This window comes from Drosophila pseudoobscura, chromosome 4 (assembly GCF_009870125.1).
Source record: "Drosophila pseudoobscura strain MV-25-SWS-2005 chromosome 4, UCI_Dpse_MV25, whole genome shotgun sequence".
NCBI classification, from domain to species: domain Eukaryota; kingdom Metazoa; phylum Arthropoda; class Insecta; order Diptera; family Drosophilidae; genus Drosophila; species Drosophila pseudoobscura.
In genome coordinates this window covers 19,789,625-19,809,280 of record NC_046681.1, presented here as the reverse complement: position 1 = coordinate 19,809,280, position 19,656 = coordinate 19,789,625, and the positions used below count along the sequence as shown (strand labels likewise).

At 43.8% G+C, this 19,656-nt stretch overlaps 5 protein-coding genes across 5 annotated transcripts; 4 read left to right on the top strand and 1 right to left on the bottom strand.

Annotated features, from left to right (window-relative positions):
- The first annotated feature begins 6,218 nt into the window (after positions 1-6,218).
- On the top strand, positions 6,219-6,587 carry LOC6902841 (leucine-rich repeat extensin-like protein 3). The gene has a single exon (XM_002132541.3). It carries the CDS (start codon positions 6,301-6,303, stop codon positions 6,556-6,558), a length of 258 nt encoding a protein of 85 aa, XP_002132577.1. The 5' UTR covers positions 6,219-6,300; the 3' UTR covers positions 6,559-6,587.
- Positions 6,588-7,282: 695 nt separating this feature from the next.
- Positions 7,283-7,860, top strand: LOC4817271 (uncharacterized). Its single transcript, XM_001356451.4, has one exon. It carries the CDS (start codon positions 7,378-7,380, stop codon positions 7,699-7,701), a length of 324 nt encoding a protein of 107 aa, XP_001356487.2. The 5' UTR covers positions 7,283-7,377; the 3' UTR covers positions 7,702-7,860.
- A 1,839-nt stretch (positions 7,861-9,699) lies between these two features.
- On the top strand, positions 9,700-10,403 carry LOC6902840 (uncharacterized). Its single transcript, XM_002132540.3, has one exon. The coding sequence runs from the start codon at positions 9,807-9,809 to the stop codon at positions 10,140-10,142; it is 336 nt and encodes a 111-aa protein (XP_002132576.2). The 5' UTR covers positions 9,700-9,806; the 3' UTR covers positions 10,143-10,403.
- A 1,640-nt stretch (positions 10,404-12,043) lies between these two features.
- On the top strand, positions 12,044-12,561 carry LOC6902839 (uncharacterized). The gene has a single exon (XM_002132539.3). It carries the CDS (start codon positions 12,115-12,117, stop codon positions 12,469-12,471), a length of 357 nt encoding a protein of 118 aa, XP_002132575.2. The 5' UTR covers positions 12,044-12,114; the 3' UTR covers positions 12,472-12,561.
- A 3,474-nt stretch (positions 12,562-16,035) lies between these two features.
- LOC6902838 (uncharacterized) lies at positions 16,036-17,188 on the bottom strand. The gene is made up of 2 exons (XM_002132538.3): positions 17,126-17,188; positions 16,036-17,049 (listed from the first exon to the last, which is right to left on the bottom strand). Exon 2 carries the CDS (start codon positions 17,010-17,012, stop codon positions 16,101-16,103), a length of 912 nt encoding a protein of 303 aa, XP_002132574.3. The 5' UTR covers positions 17,013-17,049; positions 17,126-17,188; the 3' UTR covers positions 16,036-16,100.
- Positions 17,189-19,656: the final 2,468 nt, after the last annotated feature.

Here is a 19,656-nt window from a genome sequence, read left to right as displayed (position 1 = left end):
GGTGTTTCGATTGTGATTTGAGTGCCGATTGAACAAGTGTTTCGGCAGGTGTAATCGACCTTTGATTGAAGTCGAGAGCCAGATGGGGGGTACTGGATGGTTGCCTGCCTGTTGCATATATCAATGAGATATATTCATATATGTTTTTGATGGCCCTTCCCTTGAACTTTTTCCGCCCCTCTCGCAAAATTGTGAAATTTTTAGAAAATGCATTTCCGACAAAAGTTTTCCTGTGATGAATTGTAATACAAATGAGCGAAAACAGTGGCAGCCATGTCTCGCGCACCTTCGCTGTGCCCCAAGCCTTTCCCCTTCATAGTTTTCATCCATTTCCCGGCACGTCGTTTAGTGCAACAACTTAATTTGCATATCAGCGCCGCCAAATTGCAGGCAGCATGCAATGATTGAGACGGGGGGCGGGGGCGGGGGGCGGGGGGGGGGGGGGGTGTCGCGAAAAGTCAGGCCAGAACCCGACCAGACCCGACCCCAACGGTTTGGCATGAGGAGAAAATGGAAAATTGTTTTGCAGCAGGGAAGCACACACACGAGCACACGAGCACACTCACACACTCACTCACGCACACTTCATCAATTTGCCAATAAACTTGTGAGTACTTGGCGCAATAGTTGCCTACATTTCAATCAGGGCCAACACTCAAGAGAGTGGGAGAGGGAGAGATAGCTCTTTGCCCTTTGGCTGGCCCCAACCCTCCCCCCAACCATCCCTTCGTGCAACACTTGTGCGAACTTTTCGAGTCAGCGCAAAAATTTTATGCACATGGCATAAAATCGAAATCAAAGTTGTTGCTGATTTGGCGCAAAATTAACAGGCAAAGCAGGCGTTGAGCCTTCAATCTCTGGACAGGACCGGCTTGGTCCTTTCCTTTGGGTGGGCTCTGGGTGGGGGGTAGGGCCAGGGCTCCCAATGTGGGCAATTAAAGCGAAGAAACCACCCAGGAACCAAGTCCCAGGTCGCAAGTGCCCCCAAGACGGAAGTCCTGCTCGCGTCTTGACTCAAATTAAATTTGCATTTCAAATTCCGTTTTTGTGTTGACATCGCAGGCTAGGGGGAGGGGCCGGGGCCGGGGCCAAATCAAAGCATTTAGTTTTAGACAAATCTATGGGGCAGTACTGCCAGGCACAACACACAAACAAACAAACAAACAACCAGAAGAAAAAACGGAAACATCTAACGAATGGGGGATAACCATTGCTGAGGTAGAAAGATGAGGGTTTCTTCGGGGATTAGTGACAATCCAGCAAACAAGGGAGAGTTATAGGTCTCTGAAGTTCTATATAGAACAACCCATGGGAGAAAAATCAGGTCGTAATCTGCTAAAGGTGTGCCTATTGGATCTTCTAAGGGATACTAAATAATTCTCTCGATTTGAAGGGTAGAATGAGCACTTATTTCACTGCATATTTCACCTAAGTCTCTTCTGCTTCTCTCTAAAGACTGCGTTTGTTGTTGTTGGATTCTGGGGACCGACTGAGGCCTTGAGGAACAGATGACGCGGAGTACGAAGCGGAGCTGCGGTCTGAGACGAAGAGCGAATTAAAACCCATGTCATAGAACACTCTTTTGGTATCTTACCCCACAATATGGTAGTGTATAGTCATCTGTAAGACATACTAGATCTTCCTGGGACTCTTGGAATTCTACACTATAGATATGCTTCTCCCATGGTCTTCAGATATTCATGAATCTTCCATGGATTCTATTGTTGATTCCCATCAAAAATGAACACCCATTCCCACACGTTACCAACCACTCCCCAGAAACAGCACACCCCTAGACAGTACGCCATAAATAACGGGTATCAAGATATCAGAAAGGAGGAAAATAAAGAAAGCAAAAACTGGAATGAATGAGCAGGTGCGTTCCATCCCCAGTCGTGGCCGCTGGCCACTGGCCCTGCATATAAATCAAAATAATTTCGTTGCCTGATGTAATTTTACAGCAGAAGGAACAGCCGAAGAGGGTGGAAGGGGGGGTTGGTGGGGTAGGCAGGCGAAGGACAAATCATGAAAAGGACAAATGAAGTGAAATTTAAATGATTGCTGCATACTCGCAGGCGTTTGCCGAACCACTTATTTTCACCTAATTGCACACTCGAGTGGACAGACGATGCTTTTTCCAGTTGGCTGGAACATGGGGACGTGTGCCCTTAGGGGTGTGACCCCGCAGGGGGAGAGGGGTAGCAGGACCCATGCCCATGCGGCCAGGGCTTTTTGGTCATTTAATGTTGCCAAATATTTGACAAATATATTGACGTCCTACCACGCCTCCCATCTCTTTTTGGGGGAAATGGGGGGAAATCTATGTGTGCGTGTGTGAAAATCATTTATGTAATCTGTAAGCATTTCTTGTGTGTTTTTGACAATAAGTGAAAACCAATTATAAAGCGGCATATGAAAGTGAGAGCCGGAAATTGGCAAAAGTGTCAAAGAAGGAACGTGTCAAACCCACACACACACACGCACACACACACACACACACGCAGTAAAAGCTAAAGCCAAGGGAGGAAAATCCAAGCGGGGAGATGGAAAAGTGAAAACCGCAGGCAGCTCATTAAAGGCACGGCCCTACTTTTGTTTTTGTTTAATTTTTTTTTGTTTTGTTGTGCAAAACAAATGGAAATGGAAAATGCAAATTAACCATTTTCTTAATGGGGCTTCTTGCAGTCCAGTGCTTGTCAAACTGCAGCCGCAGAGACCCCGCCCGAAGTTTTCAATTAAAACTTGGAAAAGAGCAAGTCTCTTTTTGCTGCCCGTAATGACTTTTTCCGGTTATCAGTGGCTGTAAGACTGTAGAGGTTTTAAAACTGCGAAAGTGAAAGAAAGTTTCGTGGAAGATGTAGCTTCAAAAAGTGGAATGTATTTTAAAGGTTCTTTAATGGGGATTTTGAATGAGGATGCTACAGCTTTCAGTACTTTCAGATGTTGCTTTAGATGTCCGCTAAGACGTTCCATCAGCTCTTTATCAGTATGCTCACATAGCTCTTCCAAAGAGTCGGATCATGGAAAAAACGTGGTGATTCCACTTTGTGCACTTGAGTCGGTTTCCAGAATCAGATGACTTAGTTTTGGGTCCGCCGAAGCCAACAGAATCCACACAAATACATAGTCTTTGGCGATGCGCCCAAGTCGCTCCCAAGAAAGCAAAAACAAAATGCATTGCTTGGGCATGACACAGCTTGCCAATCAATTGAAATGCCACAGCTTGCTGTCACAGTTTGACGTCTTTCAAATTACAATTTAGGACATCTCTTGATGACTTTTAATGAAACATTCTAATCACAACGAAGGATATGCACGAGTATACCTTATGTTTATGTCATTGTTGAGAATTGATGTCATTCATTTATGTCACTTTACTTTCATTTGCACCACAGCACAGAGATTGAGCTTGATAGATATTGTTTTACAGAGGAAATGCCTCAAAACTCTAGGAGGAGATGCACCCATAAGACACGCACTTTCCCATCAACATCTTGTACATCTTGGGCTTCCCAAGTCAATTTTCGCAACTCAATCAATCAGAAAACTTAGACACCATGCTGCTGTGTGTGTGTGTGAGTGTGTGCTGCAGTTCAATAAACTTTTTGCCCAAAAATGTAAAGAGAAACCTCAAAGTGCACTCGATCTGGCCCTGCCCGGCCCACGATTCCCCCCATGACATGTCGACAAAAGCAATGATTCCTTTTGGGGGGGGGAGCCATTCCTGGATGCATCCCGGCACCACAAACGTTACGCGCTTGGAGCCTCGCACTGCATGTCATGACATGAGCAGGAAATGCGTTTTCCGACGCCGCAGCTGAAGATGGCTGGAAAAGCGGTGAGTGGAGAGTGGAGAGCGGAGAGTGGAGAGCGGAGAGGGGAGAGTGGAAAGTGGAGAGCGGAGAGTGGCAGTGGGGAATAGGAGTTGGTTCTTGGTTTCTTGGTTAGGTTTACGGTTACGGTTTTTTGGCCATGCCCCGTGTACCGTGCGCCTTGTTCCGTGTGCACCAAAGCGCAGCGCCATAAATATTTAAATTGTGGAAGGAAGCTTCTCTCCCGCTCCCTCTCTCCCACTCCCCTCTACGCCTGTCTGGCGTGTTGCTTGCCGGCTTATTTTTTGACAGTTATCGATTCGCTTCTGGTTGATGCCCCTGCCACTGGCAGTGGCACTGGCACTGCTACCGTCTTGAGTCGCGCCTCGTAGACGTTTTATCTTGCCGCGACTCGCTTGCAATTCATTTCCTAAAATATGCATAAGAAGAGAGGCAGCCAACGAAGAAGGTAAAAAATATATCAGTGTGGGGTGGCGAAGGGGATGGAGGGAAGGTGGGAGGGGGGAAAGGGGAGGGAGTACTGTGGAAAAGCCAAAGAAACGGCATCATTACATTGGATACGCGCTGTCAAGCGGCTTGCCACGCCCCCACTCAGAAAAGGGTAAAGCCCCACAAACATATACACTGGAAAAAAAATTGGGGTGGGGCTTTCGAAGAAGAGAGGGGTGCGATATTAGCCATCGATCGTTGGAAATTCAAGGCAAAAAATTCCCAGTAAATTCTAAAAAATTTGCAAATGGGTTTTTGGTTTGAAAATATTTGAAAAATTAGATATAAAGGCAGGAGAAGAAATGACAGGGATAGCCAACACGCATACATTCGATCTCAGTCATCGGCTGCCTCATGACTCATACGAGAGAGCGTCCGAGCGGAGATCGGCTTTTGAGCACCTCTCGTGGCCTTTCAACAACAATTTAAGAGAGCCTGGAATCATTTTCAAGCTGAAAAAATCATGTACTATGGTAAAATTATTCATTTAATATATTTTCTTTGGCAAAACCATTCCGTTCTTCATTCCGGACCTCGAAAGATTATTATTATGTTGATAGAAAAAAAGATTTTCCCTTTTTTTGACTCTTTCAGAATCTCTGGAATCCGCCAATATCTGCCATAAAATCATTTGCAGCCTGTGGGATCTCCCATTTATTGCTAGATCTAATTGATGGGCTTTTTCTCGCAGTGCATCAACCGCATTCAATTCTCGTATGTTGAGAGTTATGCAGCATAAGCCCATCCTTCTTTCGGCGGCAGTTGAAAACTTTTGGCAGCACCAGAACTCGTTTGCCACTTTGTGCATGTTTAACTTTTAAGGCATCCCCCACCCACCAGCCACCACCTGCCCCTCCCTGCCCCTCCACCCCCCTTGGCTTTGATCAAAAGTGACACTCAAGTGGTGAAAATGCTTTGCATTGAATGCAACAACGTGTCTGACACAAAAAAAACTCCCAACAACTCAATTAACAAAAGCCAAAAAGCCCCCCAAGACTTTACGGATTTCTCTGTGTGTGTGTGTGTGTGTGTGTGTGGGTGTGGAGGGAGAAACATTTTGATTGACCAACCAACTAACGTGTTTTCCTTTTGCATGCCACTGCCACTGCCACACCCTGGGGGCAGAATCGTGTCTCTGATGCATAATGGAAATGCAGGCAAATGTTTGTCAAATATTTACAAATTCTCAATTAAGCCGAGGAAAAACAATGGAAATTCAGCAACGAAAATGTGTAAAGATTTATTGAGGAATTAGCCAAGAATTTAAGGCATTTTTATGTGGAATTCATGGCTTAACTTTTTTTTGGTTTTAAGTGGATTATTTTTATTGTGTTAAAAGATTTATCAATCAACAGTATTTGTGCATTTTGTTTGTCAAAATTGAGTTGTGTTGATGTAAGTCAAGTGGCAAATTGATTGATTGATTGCAGGGAGATGTTTTGCGTTATGGAAAATCTTTTCGAAGTTTTCTTTGGAGCTAAAAAACCAATGAAAATGTTGGCTCTGGCTGTTGTTTGAATGATTTAGACATTCCTTTCTGTAAATCAAATAAAAGAAGAGGGTCTTCCCCGTGATTCATGCCACAAGACTGGTCTTCAAATATGAATCCCGAGTTTTAGAAATTACTCACTGAAATTCATTCCATTTATTCTCTTAAACCCGAAAATTCTCTTATAAAAAAGCTTTTGGAAGCACAAAGCTTAACTGCAGAAAGTGAATATCAAATGGAACTCTTATCTATCGATAATAAAGTTCACCTATCGATATATGGCATGATTAAACGCCCTCCAACCCAGCACACCTGGCGTATGCGTAATACACACATTTCGCAAAGCTTTCTTCTGTGGAAGGAGAAGCAACCGATAAGGGGCAAAGGGTATATGTTCTATTTTAACATTTAGTCGGAGTCAATGGCAAGCCAATCTATCAGTAACCCACGATAAGTCCAACCGTTTAGACGTGCCAAAAGTTAACGAAAATGCCACCACCACACGATCATTGCGGCGGTCCCCCGCCCCACCGCCGCGGGCCGACCATCAAAGTGCAGATCGCTGCCCCCTGGCCACGCCGTCATCGTGCACCACCGCCACCGATTGTCGTGGTGCAGCAGAGACCACCACCGCCACCACCCGTAGTCGTGGTGCAGCAGGCACCACCGCCATATGGATACTACCAACAGCCGCCGCCACCGCCAGGACCTCCAGGAGACGGTCACTACCACAATCCCCAGTACTGAACGGGAAAGCGAGAGAGTGAGGGGAAGGATCCAGGAAAGATGAAGATGAATTTATTTTAGCCGTAGAGAAAAATGTATTAAAAATATAAAATATACGACAAAAACAAAACACTTGAAGGAATGTGGTTTATGGATTTATGGAACAAAGTGGAAGCACAACAGGTGTTCGTTATCAAAGATCGAAAAAACATGAATAATACGCAGAAATGATTGCATTTCTAATGCGAGCTAATCTAGTATTCATTTGAGACTTTTATTGAGGAAAAGTATCTACATTTCATGGGAATTTCTTAGCAATCAAGGAACAACATCATCCTTTTCGATTCCTTTTTTTGTGGAAGTATCTTTTTATATCAAAATTGGCTAATTTTCGAGTACTTTTTTCCCCCTGCCAAAAGAAAGTTCATGTCTAATTTTCTCCACAAATTTCTCTATGCCATACAAAGCTTATCGCGCAGATAAGCAAAAAGTTACACCCCACCAGCGATAAGCAGTGGGTCAGATAATAAGGTAAACAATAGTCAGGTGAAAAGAGAGACCACAACCCGATCAATACCCATCCATGGCTATCGAGCACACACACTATCGCTATCAGAACCCCACATCGAATGACTCAGACACTCGTTATCTCTAACGCGCCTGGAATAAGGCCCCTAAGCCCCGCCGCACCACACACACACACACAAAACATCAGATTGATGTTCCCGTTCTTCCAGTGGCATTGCGGCATTCTTGGGTTCAGTATTCAGCGCGTTGTTGTCTGGTTAGGATTGTTGAAAGTTGAGGAACGGAGAATTAATATTCATTGAAGACACAGGCATGCGACCGTACTATGAGGATCCATGTGGCTGTCCTCCTCGTCATCACCATGGTCGTCCAAATATCGAAATTGATGTTCTTCCCAATTGGGGTGGCGGTTACTATCCGCCGGCGACTCCGGCTCGGACCGAGGTTGTCTACGTAACGCCAGGGGCCTCCTATATGCCGCCAGCAGTCGGGCCCCAGATGATGATGCCACAGCCATACGGCGGCATGACAATGGGCTCCGCCGGCTACTACCAGCAGCAGCAGGGCTACGAATATCAGTATCAATATCAACAGCAGCAGCCATATCCACCGTATCCACAATATCAGCAGTGGTAAAAGAGGACTATGGATGATCTGGAACCTATATAGCATGGAATCTGTGGAAGATCTGCCTTCTAGGGCGAAAATATGTGAATCAAACTCAAATTAAAGAAATCAATGTCTTCAGCATACAATAAAAGTATTTCCTATAAAGTGTAAACACGCAAAAGATAACAAAGAACCTCTATTTAATCTTAAGTTAAGGGAACTGTCATCGAAACAAAAAATAATAATGATATCAATAATATATGGGTGCATATGTGTAAGAAAGATTGAGCAAGCTGAAGCATTGTAGGAGCAGGGGCTTGCGACGGGGAAAGGCAGTAACCGCAGATCAGCAGCAGAGGAATATCAGTAACTGGAGATCAATAGCGGGAGATCAGCAGCAGTAACAGCAGAGGAATAGCCGTAACAGCACATTAACAGCAGTAGCAGGAGATCAACAGCAGATTAACAGCAGATCAGCAGCAGTAACAGAGGAATGACAGATCAGCAGCAGAGGAATAGAAGTAACAGCAGGTCAACAGCAGTGGCAGGAGATCAGCAGTAGAGCAACAGCAGTTTCACCCGATCTACAGCGGTAGCAGCAGTGGAGGAATAGCAGCTCAACAACAGAGTAACAGCGGATTAACAGCAGATAAGCAGAAGGCCAACAGCACAGTAACAGCGGAAGGAGATAAACAGCAGACAAGCAGAACAGTCAGAAGGAGATCACAGCAGAGAAAAAGAGGAACAGCAAAAGGGAGGCGTTTAAAGAGAATCGCAGCAGCAGCAGAAATCAACCGACATCCATCTTTGTAGTTAAAACTAATTGGTCTTACACTTCGCAGCCTTTCGCGATTGAATAATATCAATAAACTATCATTTAAATAATATCTTACATATTTCAGAGCCTGGTTCTTATTAAGGGGCACATCGTGCTCTTGTATGTCGTCAGGCCATGTTGTAGATATGTTCGTATGCTCCACTTGAAAAAGACTTCTGCGAAGCTCCTCTAAAGTGTGTTGTGTCTAAGAAACTCTTGAGACCCTACTCGTACAGATGAATCACTATTCCATCAGTTTGTAAGTACTTACCTATGAATGGGATCTTCGATTGCTTCGGCCACTTGATGGTGCACTCTTAAAGACTGCCAATTCCTATCTTATCTGGCTCTAAGAAGAACCTAAAATATATGCGAATTTCCTTTTCCCACTTTCCTATGGAAATCAATGAGGGAATTTCTGCAATAATAGCAACTGAAATTATTTATTTTCTATACCATATCATACCATATGTAGATAGCATTTCTCTGGTGAAATTCATGCGCTCTTATCCAAAATTACACTACGCGACGAAATTAATTATTTTGAATGTACTTTGCACCAGACAAAAATTACGTTGTAGGCCTTGAAGAGTAGACCACATCTTCATATCAATATACACCCAATACATATTTTAGTTTCATAATTTTTACTAGGCATACGACTATAAAATATATAAAATTTTACGACCTTTCGATACAAATGATCTACCCAGAGATATATCTAGAAAAACTTCCCAAAGGTGCAAATTAAATAAATATCCCATATTAGGCCCATATTCTTCAGATTTATATGTTTTCCAATCACTGTCATTCGATATTTTGTTCCAGCTTTGGTTTTTCATTCCATTTATCACATGAGCAGATATAAATAACGGTTAGATATCCATAAAAATAGTCTGTTTTTTTTCTGCATTTATATTTCAAGTTGTCTGTCCTTCCCCTTTACCCAAAAATGTGATGATTCATTGTAAAAGCAAACCCAAAACCTTGAACCTCTTGAAAATGAAAATCACACTTACCTCCCACTAGCCGCCCAACCAACCCCTAACTGGAAATTGTTTTATCAATATATATATATTTTTGTTTTTATCGAAGAAGACATTAAGTCCACCTGACAGATAATGAAATTAAGCTTCTGTGCGGCAAAACAAGTGTACAAAATTCCCCAATTAGCGATAAAAGAGGCCTTAAATAGTTAGGCAAATGCCAGTAGAGCTTCAGTTCGAGCAAAGAGCCAAAAGGAGCAGCAAGCACTTGCCACATAAAGGATAGCACGATAGAAACCAGACAACCAGAAAGAGACAGACAGAGAGCCATGCCCTACTACGAGGAGGAACGTCGTCATCACCATCATCATCATCATGGTGGCAGACCCATTGTGGAGGTGGATATCATACCGCCAAGGATACCCCGGCCAGTGATTGAGATCGATGTGGGTGGTCGCCGTCCACCCCCGCCCAGGGTGGAGGTGATCACACCGGCGGCTGTGTACCAGCCCCCCTATCAGCCACAATACCAGCAGCAACGGCCCATTGTCGAGGTGGATGTGGTGCAGCCGGGCAGGCCCTTCATTGAGTTCAACATTGGCGGCCGTCGCCCGCCCCCACGGGAGGAGATCATCGTTGTCCAGCAGCCTCCACCCAGGTGGTAGACGGACACAGGACACAGCAAACAGGACTGTAACTGGAACTGGAACTGCCGTCAGTTAATTGGAAATCCGTTTCAAATGTTTGTTTAAATAAGTTAAATGCATTTTATTTTATTTTAATTGAAATCTACATGATTGCCTTTCAATGTTGTTTGTCCTTCGATGTGTGACATCATTCGATTGTCCAACCACTACACACACACACACACACACACACACTCACTGAAATATATAAATGTTAATGGCATAAATATGAAAATTAAACTGTTTGGCAAATGCCAATTCTCTTTTTTTTTGTACTTTGAAACGGAAATGATTGATGTCCTTTTGGCCTGCAGGATAGTCCTATCAATTAGTGAACAACTATTTGCCATTTACTGTCCTAGGGTTTTTCTCCCTTTCGTTTTTTACAGTTTCAATCAAATCTAGACTGCAAAATTCCATTTGTTTGGGGCTTTTTTTGGTTCCATTCGTGGGGACCGTTTGCTGAATTAATTTCGTGCATTCAATTGCTCTTTTAGTGGCGTATAAATATTGCTCATATTATTGATGATTGCTGAAATGTGAGGTCTTTAAATTTTGAGCAAAAAATTTGATCTGCGAATGATATTTGGAAGCCAGGGAATCGTTTTTTCAAGTCTCAGTAAGGCGATAAATCAATTACAATCGGTCATAACTAGAGCTTAACTTCTTATAACAATGATCCATAGGGATACCTATGATAGGGTCTTCAAAAAAGTACAATACCACTTGCTTTGTGATGTACAGTCGCACGTCTCTATTAAGAACTTCCATTTGACGAAGTTTTCTATATACAAAATTTATTTCGAGAAAACTGGATTTTATTCTGGTAAAAATTAATTTCCCGTAAAACGAATTCCCCTTGAGATTCGCTATAGGGAAGTGCGACTATATTTCATTTTATTGAATGTGTAAGCTCGTATTTTTATTTTGCGAAAAAGCCCTTACACAGATCTATGTATATATCTCGTACAAATATATAGTATTTCTGTATACCAGAGGGCAGCCCCATCAACGCGATTTATCAAGAATTAACGTGCAGAATCTTTTTGTCGGTCAGTCACTTAATTTTTGACCACATTTTTGCTCTGAATAAAATACTTTTTTAAAAACAATTCGATTCATATGATTATCTACGATTTACTTTGTAAAAATCGCTTTAAAAACTTTTTCCAAAATTAAAAAACACGAGAATAAAAGCATTCCTTAATTTTGGATTCATGGTATAATTTTTTTAAAAATATATTAAATTGGGAGAATTTGGAAAAAATCATATAAAATATAAGAGAAAAATTCCATCAAAAGAAACGCTAAGAAGTGCTTACATTTTTCAGATAAACTAGGGGACAAGCCCCCTGATCACTCAACCAATATACAATATATAATAGACAGATAAATATATCTCAAATCCAGCTCTTCTTATACTCCAGAAAATATATCATAGGTCATGGCTGGTAATTCCTATTAAAGAGCCTTCCATACAACATCTGTTAATGATTTCAAGCTCAAAAATGTTCAAGTACAATCAATTTCAATATGTTGCTTAAATAAACCCCAGAAATATACACAAATGATCCCTCAATATCCAGTTTTAAGTACTACCCAATAATGACTCACAGAACTGCAGCCGATCTTGAGGTAGCCCCCAGATACGAGGACACCCATGAGTCATTCCCAGAGGCCTAAGAGTCGAAGAGTTAGAACAGCCCTGCCAAATGAATCACAGTCGTGGCTGCTATGGACTCTCTTTCGACCACAGAGACTGCACGAAAAATGGATCCATCAATGCGGCGATAAGGGGGCATAGAGGATTTCCTTATCGGGGACTACTGTCCGCCACAATATAAAGGTAGAACAGAATAGAATATATAAATGGACTGAACAAACTGGAAATTAAACATTCAACGAACACAAATCGAGCAGCGAAAAACAGCGACAAATCGAGTGCGAAAAAATGTCAGACATTCAGGTTAATGTGCAGTGCGAGTGCTACCATCGTCGGGGCTTGCTCTATTTGGCCAATCCATTGGCCTGGGGACGTCCCTGCCGCCGTTGCCGTCGCATGATGCGCAGGAATATCGTAGTGGTGCCAACAACAACAACTGTGGCAGTACCAGCAGCCACCACAGGACCCTGCTGCGCCCACACCCACACCCAAACCACTGTGGTGCAGGGCCAACAGGCAGCCAACTGGCAGATGCAACAGCAGCAGCAGCAACAGCAGCAGCAGCATCAGCAGCACCAGCAATATGCACCGATGAACGTCTCTGCATTGCCACCAAAGTACGACCAGGCGGTGGCCTCCTACTAATCCCAAGGGCTTTCGGGATCATTTGTAACCGGTGGGAAAAAAAAGCAAAAATCTAATAAAAATCGTTTAAGAAACATTGCAGCAAACAAACAGAAAGTTGTCTCTGGGCCGCCCCAAAAAATCCCAGCAGAGACCTCGTTAAATGAGTATTAATTGGCCCGGCACCCGGCGCCCGGCGCCCAGATCCCAACAACTGCTTTGTGCAATTAAAACAAATTGTAGCCAACAGATACACCAGCAGCAGGAGCAGCAGCAGCGACCTGGTTAAAACCACAGACTAAGTTGGTCTTGGTCTATCTATGGGATATCTGTGGGTACTCTAGATACCCTAGAAGAGGATGTAATAGGGATAATTCTATATTCTATAGAACCCTTAAGATATCTATCAGATTTGCTAACTTAGGAGCCAAGGGTTCTCGAAAAAGACCTTTATATTCGATCATCACCTAGATCCCATATTTCTATTATCTTCGATTGGTTTTAGCCTTTATCCCGTCGAAATCTGGCATAGATCGTTCCTCTCCATATAGTTTCCTTTTATCCAGGGATAGTAGGTATTTCCCAATTCGTTTCCTTTGAAAAGCCATCACTTTTCTCTGGTATATGTGCTGTCTTGCCACCTTAACAAAGGTCTAACTGGTTTAGCAGCATCATAAAACTTTTCTGCACATAATAATTCATATTAAACTTGCCCTGACTCTACCTTCTATCTCTGGCTTTCGCTTTGGCTCTGGCTCTGGCTATGGGCCAGGTCAACCATCCTGCCATCCTGCCATCCTGCCAGCCAGCCATTCATTCACTCATTCATGCCACACCGCTCCTTATTCATTCATTCATTTAGCAAAACAAAGGCTGCAACACCACAGACTAAACACATTTCTGGCTAGAAAAGAAGGCTAAATGTCGGCTTCACTTTGGCTTTTGTTGAGCTTGGCCAGGCTCTGAAACCACGAGGGTTGTTATTAGAGATCGTGAAGGATGAGTCCATCTATGGGATATAATTAGGGAAACCGAAAAGTTCCGATAGAAAATATTGAACCAATTTTCGAAGCGAGGCACAAGTCAATAGCTCCTAAAGTTTACCCCGCCCCCAATAAATCACAAATTCTCATAGCCACCCTCTCAAACTATTACCCCCCACACACACACACACACCGCCTACCCATTACCCCTTTCATCAGCCTTTAGAGCCTTCGCAGCCCTTTCCCTTAACCATTTACCCCATCGCATGGCTCATCAGACTCTGGCGACCTGCTTTCGCCTGTTGTTTTATAAACAATGAACATATTATGTGTAATCCAACAACAATAGCCCTAGGAGCAGGCGAGGTAAAGACCAGACTGCCTGCCAGACTGCCAGACGACTCTGTAGGCAGTCAAAAAACAAGGTGTTTCCGACAATTTTTACTTGCCCCGAGGCCTGACTGCCTGTGCCTGTGCCTGTGCCTCACTCTGTGTGCGGCCAACGTCAACGTCATTGTCGACCGTTTAGCATCTTGGAAAATGGCATGCTATTATTGAAGAAAATTATGGCAGGTGGGTGTGTGGAAAAGCACCCAAAAGTGCCTGGAGTTTTCACCAGCCTTTGTTTCGGCATTCTAAAGTTTTTTTTTGCATGATTGAGGAACCTGCAGTTAGCCTCAAATGATTTCCTTCTGTTAGCCCTTGAGTGAATCCTTTAGTGCTTAGCCACTCCTCCACTCCCGAGACCTCCCTTTTGTCTGCCAGGAAAAATCAGGACTCGTTCTAGTTAGGGAACATTTTTAATTGTGTTTCCGGTAATTTACACTCTATTAAAAAATTTACTCCAGCTCTGGTCTGTCTCTCTCTCTATATTTACATCTCCTAAGCTAGCTTTCATAGATTGAAAGGACATTATTTGGTCATCATCATCATCCAAGGGGAAAAGGCCCAGAAGCAGGAGCAGTAGTAGCAGGAGTCCTAGAGTAAGATTGGCTTTGTCTATTGGCAAAATCAAATTACATTAATAACTAGAATTGGGCATAAATCAGAGGGTGTCCTGACAGACTTCTCTCATGATCTTCCCACTGAAAATCGGTTGTGTTTTCACAAAATGTTTGGTCAGTTTTCAACAAGAGCCAAAGACCAAAACCCACACTAAAAAAATGGAAGGTGATGATAGAGGAAACGAACAGAAAACCACAAAATTTTGGAGAACATTTTACAGTAGCATCAGACTTGGGGCTTGAGGGGGCTCCCCACCGCCGCCCGCCCCATCCACAAACAGTTTTGTGCTGTGATTGTTCATTGAGGCATAGGGGAATCCCTGAAGGAGTAGGAGTAGTTGTGTGGCATGAATATGTGGAGTAAATGAATGGACCAGAGACCACTCTGAGACGCCTTTCATAGTTGATTTTGGCCAGGCAGTGGGGCCCACACACAAGCCCACAAAATGCATGAAATGTCTATTCTAATCCGGAAATTAAATTCCATTTAGAAATTGTCCTATACAAAATGTTTGGTCAGACGTGGTCCATCCTCTCTGGCACACACACACACACACATATGTATGCACAAGTTCTCCCCTGTGTATGTCTCCTGTTTGTGTGTGTGTGTAAGATCCTGGATAGCTGGGAGTACCAGCCATCTATATGCTTAATTTATGGTGAGCCACTTGTCCAACAAGCGACAGGAGGCATTCTCTGCTGTTGTTTTTGGGCTTTGGGCCAGAGAACTTTACCCATCAAAATATTTGGAGAATCCCCCTCAGGGGTAACAGTTTTTACCCGATTGTCGATGCGGCAACGCCCCTCGGTCGGCTTGCCTTTGTGCCACATCAAAGCCTTCATTACATTATTTACTAAACTCTTTCAATCTGAATGAAGATTCAGATGGGGTTTTTGGCATGCATCTTATTTGATCTACACTTAAGCCATCACCTATCAAAGGCGGTATCTACTGTCTTTCAGTTCTGAATCCTGCCCGAGGAACTATCTTCTACCCATGGGCACACTCCTGGTCGATCCTGATCGATTCCTTTATGTGATTATATAGTAGACGACTGCGATGATGACTATAACATGAGCATCTATAGCCTGAACCTTAAATGGATCCCCGGAACGTATTTTGAGCTCCCACTGCAGCGGAAACGCATGTTAGGAACTGTGGAAAGTGAGATTTTGTTGAAATTAGACAGCCTGAAGACATGGAAGTAACTCTTAAAGAGGTCTCTCTTCCCTGGCAAAAAGGAATCCCTATTCGTTGTGTAGATTATTCTCCGTGACATGTCATTGTCATGACTACGCCTTTGTCCTAACTGTATGATCTTCTGCTGTCTGCGAACTCTTTTCTTAGGTGCCTCTAGATGCTTTGCCTCCGTTTCGTTTGCTGGCCGTTATTCTTGTCAGATGCCTATTCCTTTGCCGTACGTGGATTGGTGAGAGTATTCGCTTAGAGTGGATCATAGGAGCGCGATAATGAGTGCTCCTTGGCGTAGAGAATATTTGGCATCGAAAGAAGTGTCTGCAAAGTCTTCACGGAAGTCCCTTACGTTCTAGAACTTGCGCCAAGGACTAAATAAAAACGGTATTTGTACACTTCTATCTGGAATTCTTCTTTTTTTACTTCTTTTACTAGAATTTAAGTCACTAAGATATCGAAATGAATCTCCTATTTCCATGGAGTGCCACCCTGCATCCGTACACCGACGGTGATGAATTCCGGTCCGGTGCGCTTGCCGGAGCCGTTGGAGCTCTTCGAGGCGCGCCGCGAGTCCTTCGCCGAGGCCGTGGAGAATTCGCCCGGCGACTTGGTAGAACCCGGCATCTTGGACGGGGATCCAGAGTAGCGCAGAGTCGACTCCCCGACCGGCCTGCGCGTGCAGTAGACTGGGGGGTTGCGGTCGGCACGCTTCCGAGCGCAGGCTCCCGAGGTTGATTTGCCACGCGCCTTCCCCTTGCCGTCGCGCCTGCGCTTCTGGGTGGCCTGGGTGGCCTCCTCGGGGGTTTGCACGGGGCCTTGGGGCTGGCAGAACTTCAGGCACAGCTGGGCATTGTAGAGACGAGCGGCACGGGCATCCTGCCGAATGAAGGCGCAGACGAAATCGCCCAACCGGAGCGTGGCGACCGTGTAGACAAGCCAGTTGAGATCAACGGCTCCCTTGACGCGGACATTGAGCTTCTGCAGCATCCACACGAGGCTCCTGTACTGGCCCGGCTTGAGCACCGGCGCGAGAAACAGCAGGCGCATCACCTTGTGCGCGTTGTCCTCGTCCAGCGGATCGATAAACTCTCCGCACCGGTCGTAGATGCTGTCGTTGATGGCCAGATCTTGCGCCTCCGTGTACGGGGCCTTCACTCTCTCCAGCGCGCGGCCGTTCCTATGGCACGACTGCGTCTCGAGAAGCGCCAGCCGGCAGAGTGTGGACATCACATATTGGATGCGGCAGCGGAAGAGCCTGGCCAGCGAGTACAGGATGGCCTGATTGCGGTGGCAGGAGCATCGGCACGCGTGCTGTGTGTCCGTCTTGCAGTGGGCACACTGGAATGCCGTGCAGCACTTACCTTCCTTGGGCACCGCCATCACCAATTTCTCCGGCCGTTGGCAGCTCTGCACAGCTCTGCACGGGGCACACATTATCTTATCAAAAATTTTGCTCAATTACTAGATGGATCTCTAATGGAAGATTACGTTACAATTTGTTGTCTCCCAACTCTAGGAGTTTTCAGCTCGAATCGAACGATTCAAAGTCGAACGCATGCTCAGTTTTGGGCAGATCGCAGAGGAAAAACCCTTTATTCCACTAATAAGAGGATAATCTTCTAAGAATCTTCTCCATAATCGTTATTGAAAAGTCTCCTAAAGCTCCATGACGAAACTTGCCAATAAGTTCGCACTAGTAGCTGGCATTATCGATATATTATAGCGATGATCTGCATAAAGATTATTCATTTGTCTATTACATTTATTACACATCGAATGGATGAAAAATCGAACTGGAAAAGGTAAATAGATACGATCGGGAGAAGCTGTTCGACCACTCGACGCCCGACGATAGCTGCTGTACCTTCTCCTTAAAGGCCACGACTTCCAGAGCGTCTCTAGAGGACCTGCTGAATGTCCGGACTCGTGGACGAACTTTTGCGGCAGCTACAGAGTATGTCTGCCTCCCCTGCTGTTTCTGAAGACACTTGGGGACAGAGACTGCGGTGGATCTTGACAGGAGCTTTAAAATTATAGATCTTCGAGGAGAATGGCACTTGTCCAGCAAAGAGTCCCCTCTATTGAGGCGTTTCTTGTTTCCATTTCCAAACAGAATCTATTTGAATTTCAGTCAGACCTCCTTTGAAATAATTTCAAAGGTTCAATCGTATTCTGAAAATAATTAGCTAATTTTTTCGATTATTTACTATATTTATAGAGTTTTTCGATATAAATTATACTGCAAAAAATACCAAATAAATGTATCTGCTCTTTTTTCACAGCTACGAATATATTTTCCCCACTTTTCCACACATTTTCCCATTCAAACAAAAAGGTTTAAATTGAATAAGGCTAGACTTTTTAATATTTTAAACAATTAAAAACTTTGCTTGAATAGAACCCAAAAGATAACACAATCCACACATAAACAGACAGATGCCGGATATTTCTTTTGCGACAGAAAAGGGAGTGCTGCAAGGCCACATAAATTGCTCTAAATAAAGTCTACGAATCAGCTTTGTGGAGGCACTTATATATTTACCCGGCAATCTGTGGAGTACAACCGCTTTTCTGTTTCCCGGGAATGACACATAAAATGTGTCAACTAATCAAATGGCGACAGATAGGGGTTATTTTTTCGTACCTGCAGAGAGTAAAAGGCTCAATCAAAACATCAAACTGCCAGACATTTGTAGTACGAGCTGGGGGATGCATTCTGTGAGCCCTAATGCGACAAAGCCATTTACTTTATTTGTACATTTTTATATGAATATACTCTTTCGAGAGGTATGAGCCGCAGGGCAGGCCCGCAAGGACACTTGCCATGTTTCCAGATCGGTTAAGGCATTCTTTGAACATCAGCAAAAGTACGGTGTGAGGAGTGGAATCGAGGACTTAGTAGATGGGTTCCGACTGTTGCAATAAAAGCTCTCAATAAAGTTTATAACTTCCCAGGGTCAATCAGCAAGGTATTTTTTCCAGAATTATTTATGTGTACAATTTTTGGGATTTTTTTTTATTTAATGTTTTATCTGTGCTACAGTTTCGATTCCTTGAAACAGACATTGTGTAAACGTGTCTTTTTTTTTGACTGGAACAAATCTTATCATATAAAAACTATTCCAAGAAGGCGGTTGCAGCATCTTTAATCAGTTTCCATCAATATTTCTCTGCTATTCTGACAATACTCCGTTTTATAGACCACTTTTTTGGTATCTTTTCGATGCAGTATTGCCACATCTTCACCAAGTTGGATGATTTTTTGTTTTTTCGACATTTTCTCAATTGATTTCTAAGAGTCTTAGCCCTTTTTTTAATCCCTTCAGTGCTGCCAACAATCTATCTGTTAGGGTAAGGGTATCCATGCTTTCGTTCTCCGATTCTCGTCGTTCACTTTCATTTTCGGTTGGTCTTTCTATCGTTTTGTTTGTTTGTTGCGTGTGAGCAATAAAATTCTTTATCTTATTTTATTTTTTTTTTTTTTTTTTGTCTTTTTTAAAACACGCGAAAATGGGCAAATGGCAACGGCAAATGTTTATGGCTTGTTATTTGAGCATAAAAGCATTTTGCCACGCCCCCGCCCACCGCACGTATGAGACACACACGCGCCAAAAAAAAATTATCATTCAAAATAAAACAAAAAACAAAAAAAAATGCCGAAAGCTGAAACAGAAGCGCGACGAACAATGAAATTGTCAAAAAATGTAAAACGAGACACGCATCAAAGTGGAACTCCATCGCGGCAGGGGTGGGGAGGGGGGAGGGGGTGGGGAAGGTGTGTTTTCTTGGGGAAATTGTTTTGGCCAAACAAATAAATTTATGTTGGCAATTTGGAAATGAGAGGGCTGTGTGGGGGGGTCGAGATAAATAGAGCGCCACTTGAGATGCTCATTCAGGGCTAATAAAAATTACGCAGCAATTGCAGGAGTGAAAGCCAAAGAAAAAGTTCGAAAGTGTCGACACTTCTGTGTGGCGGAAGGCACTCCTAGCCTCCCCCACCGCCCCCGCCCCCACCCGTGTAACC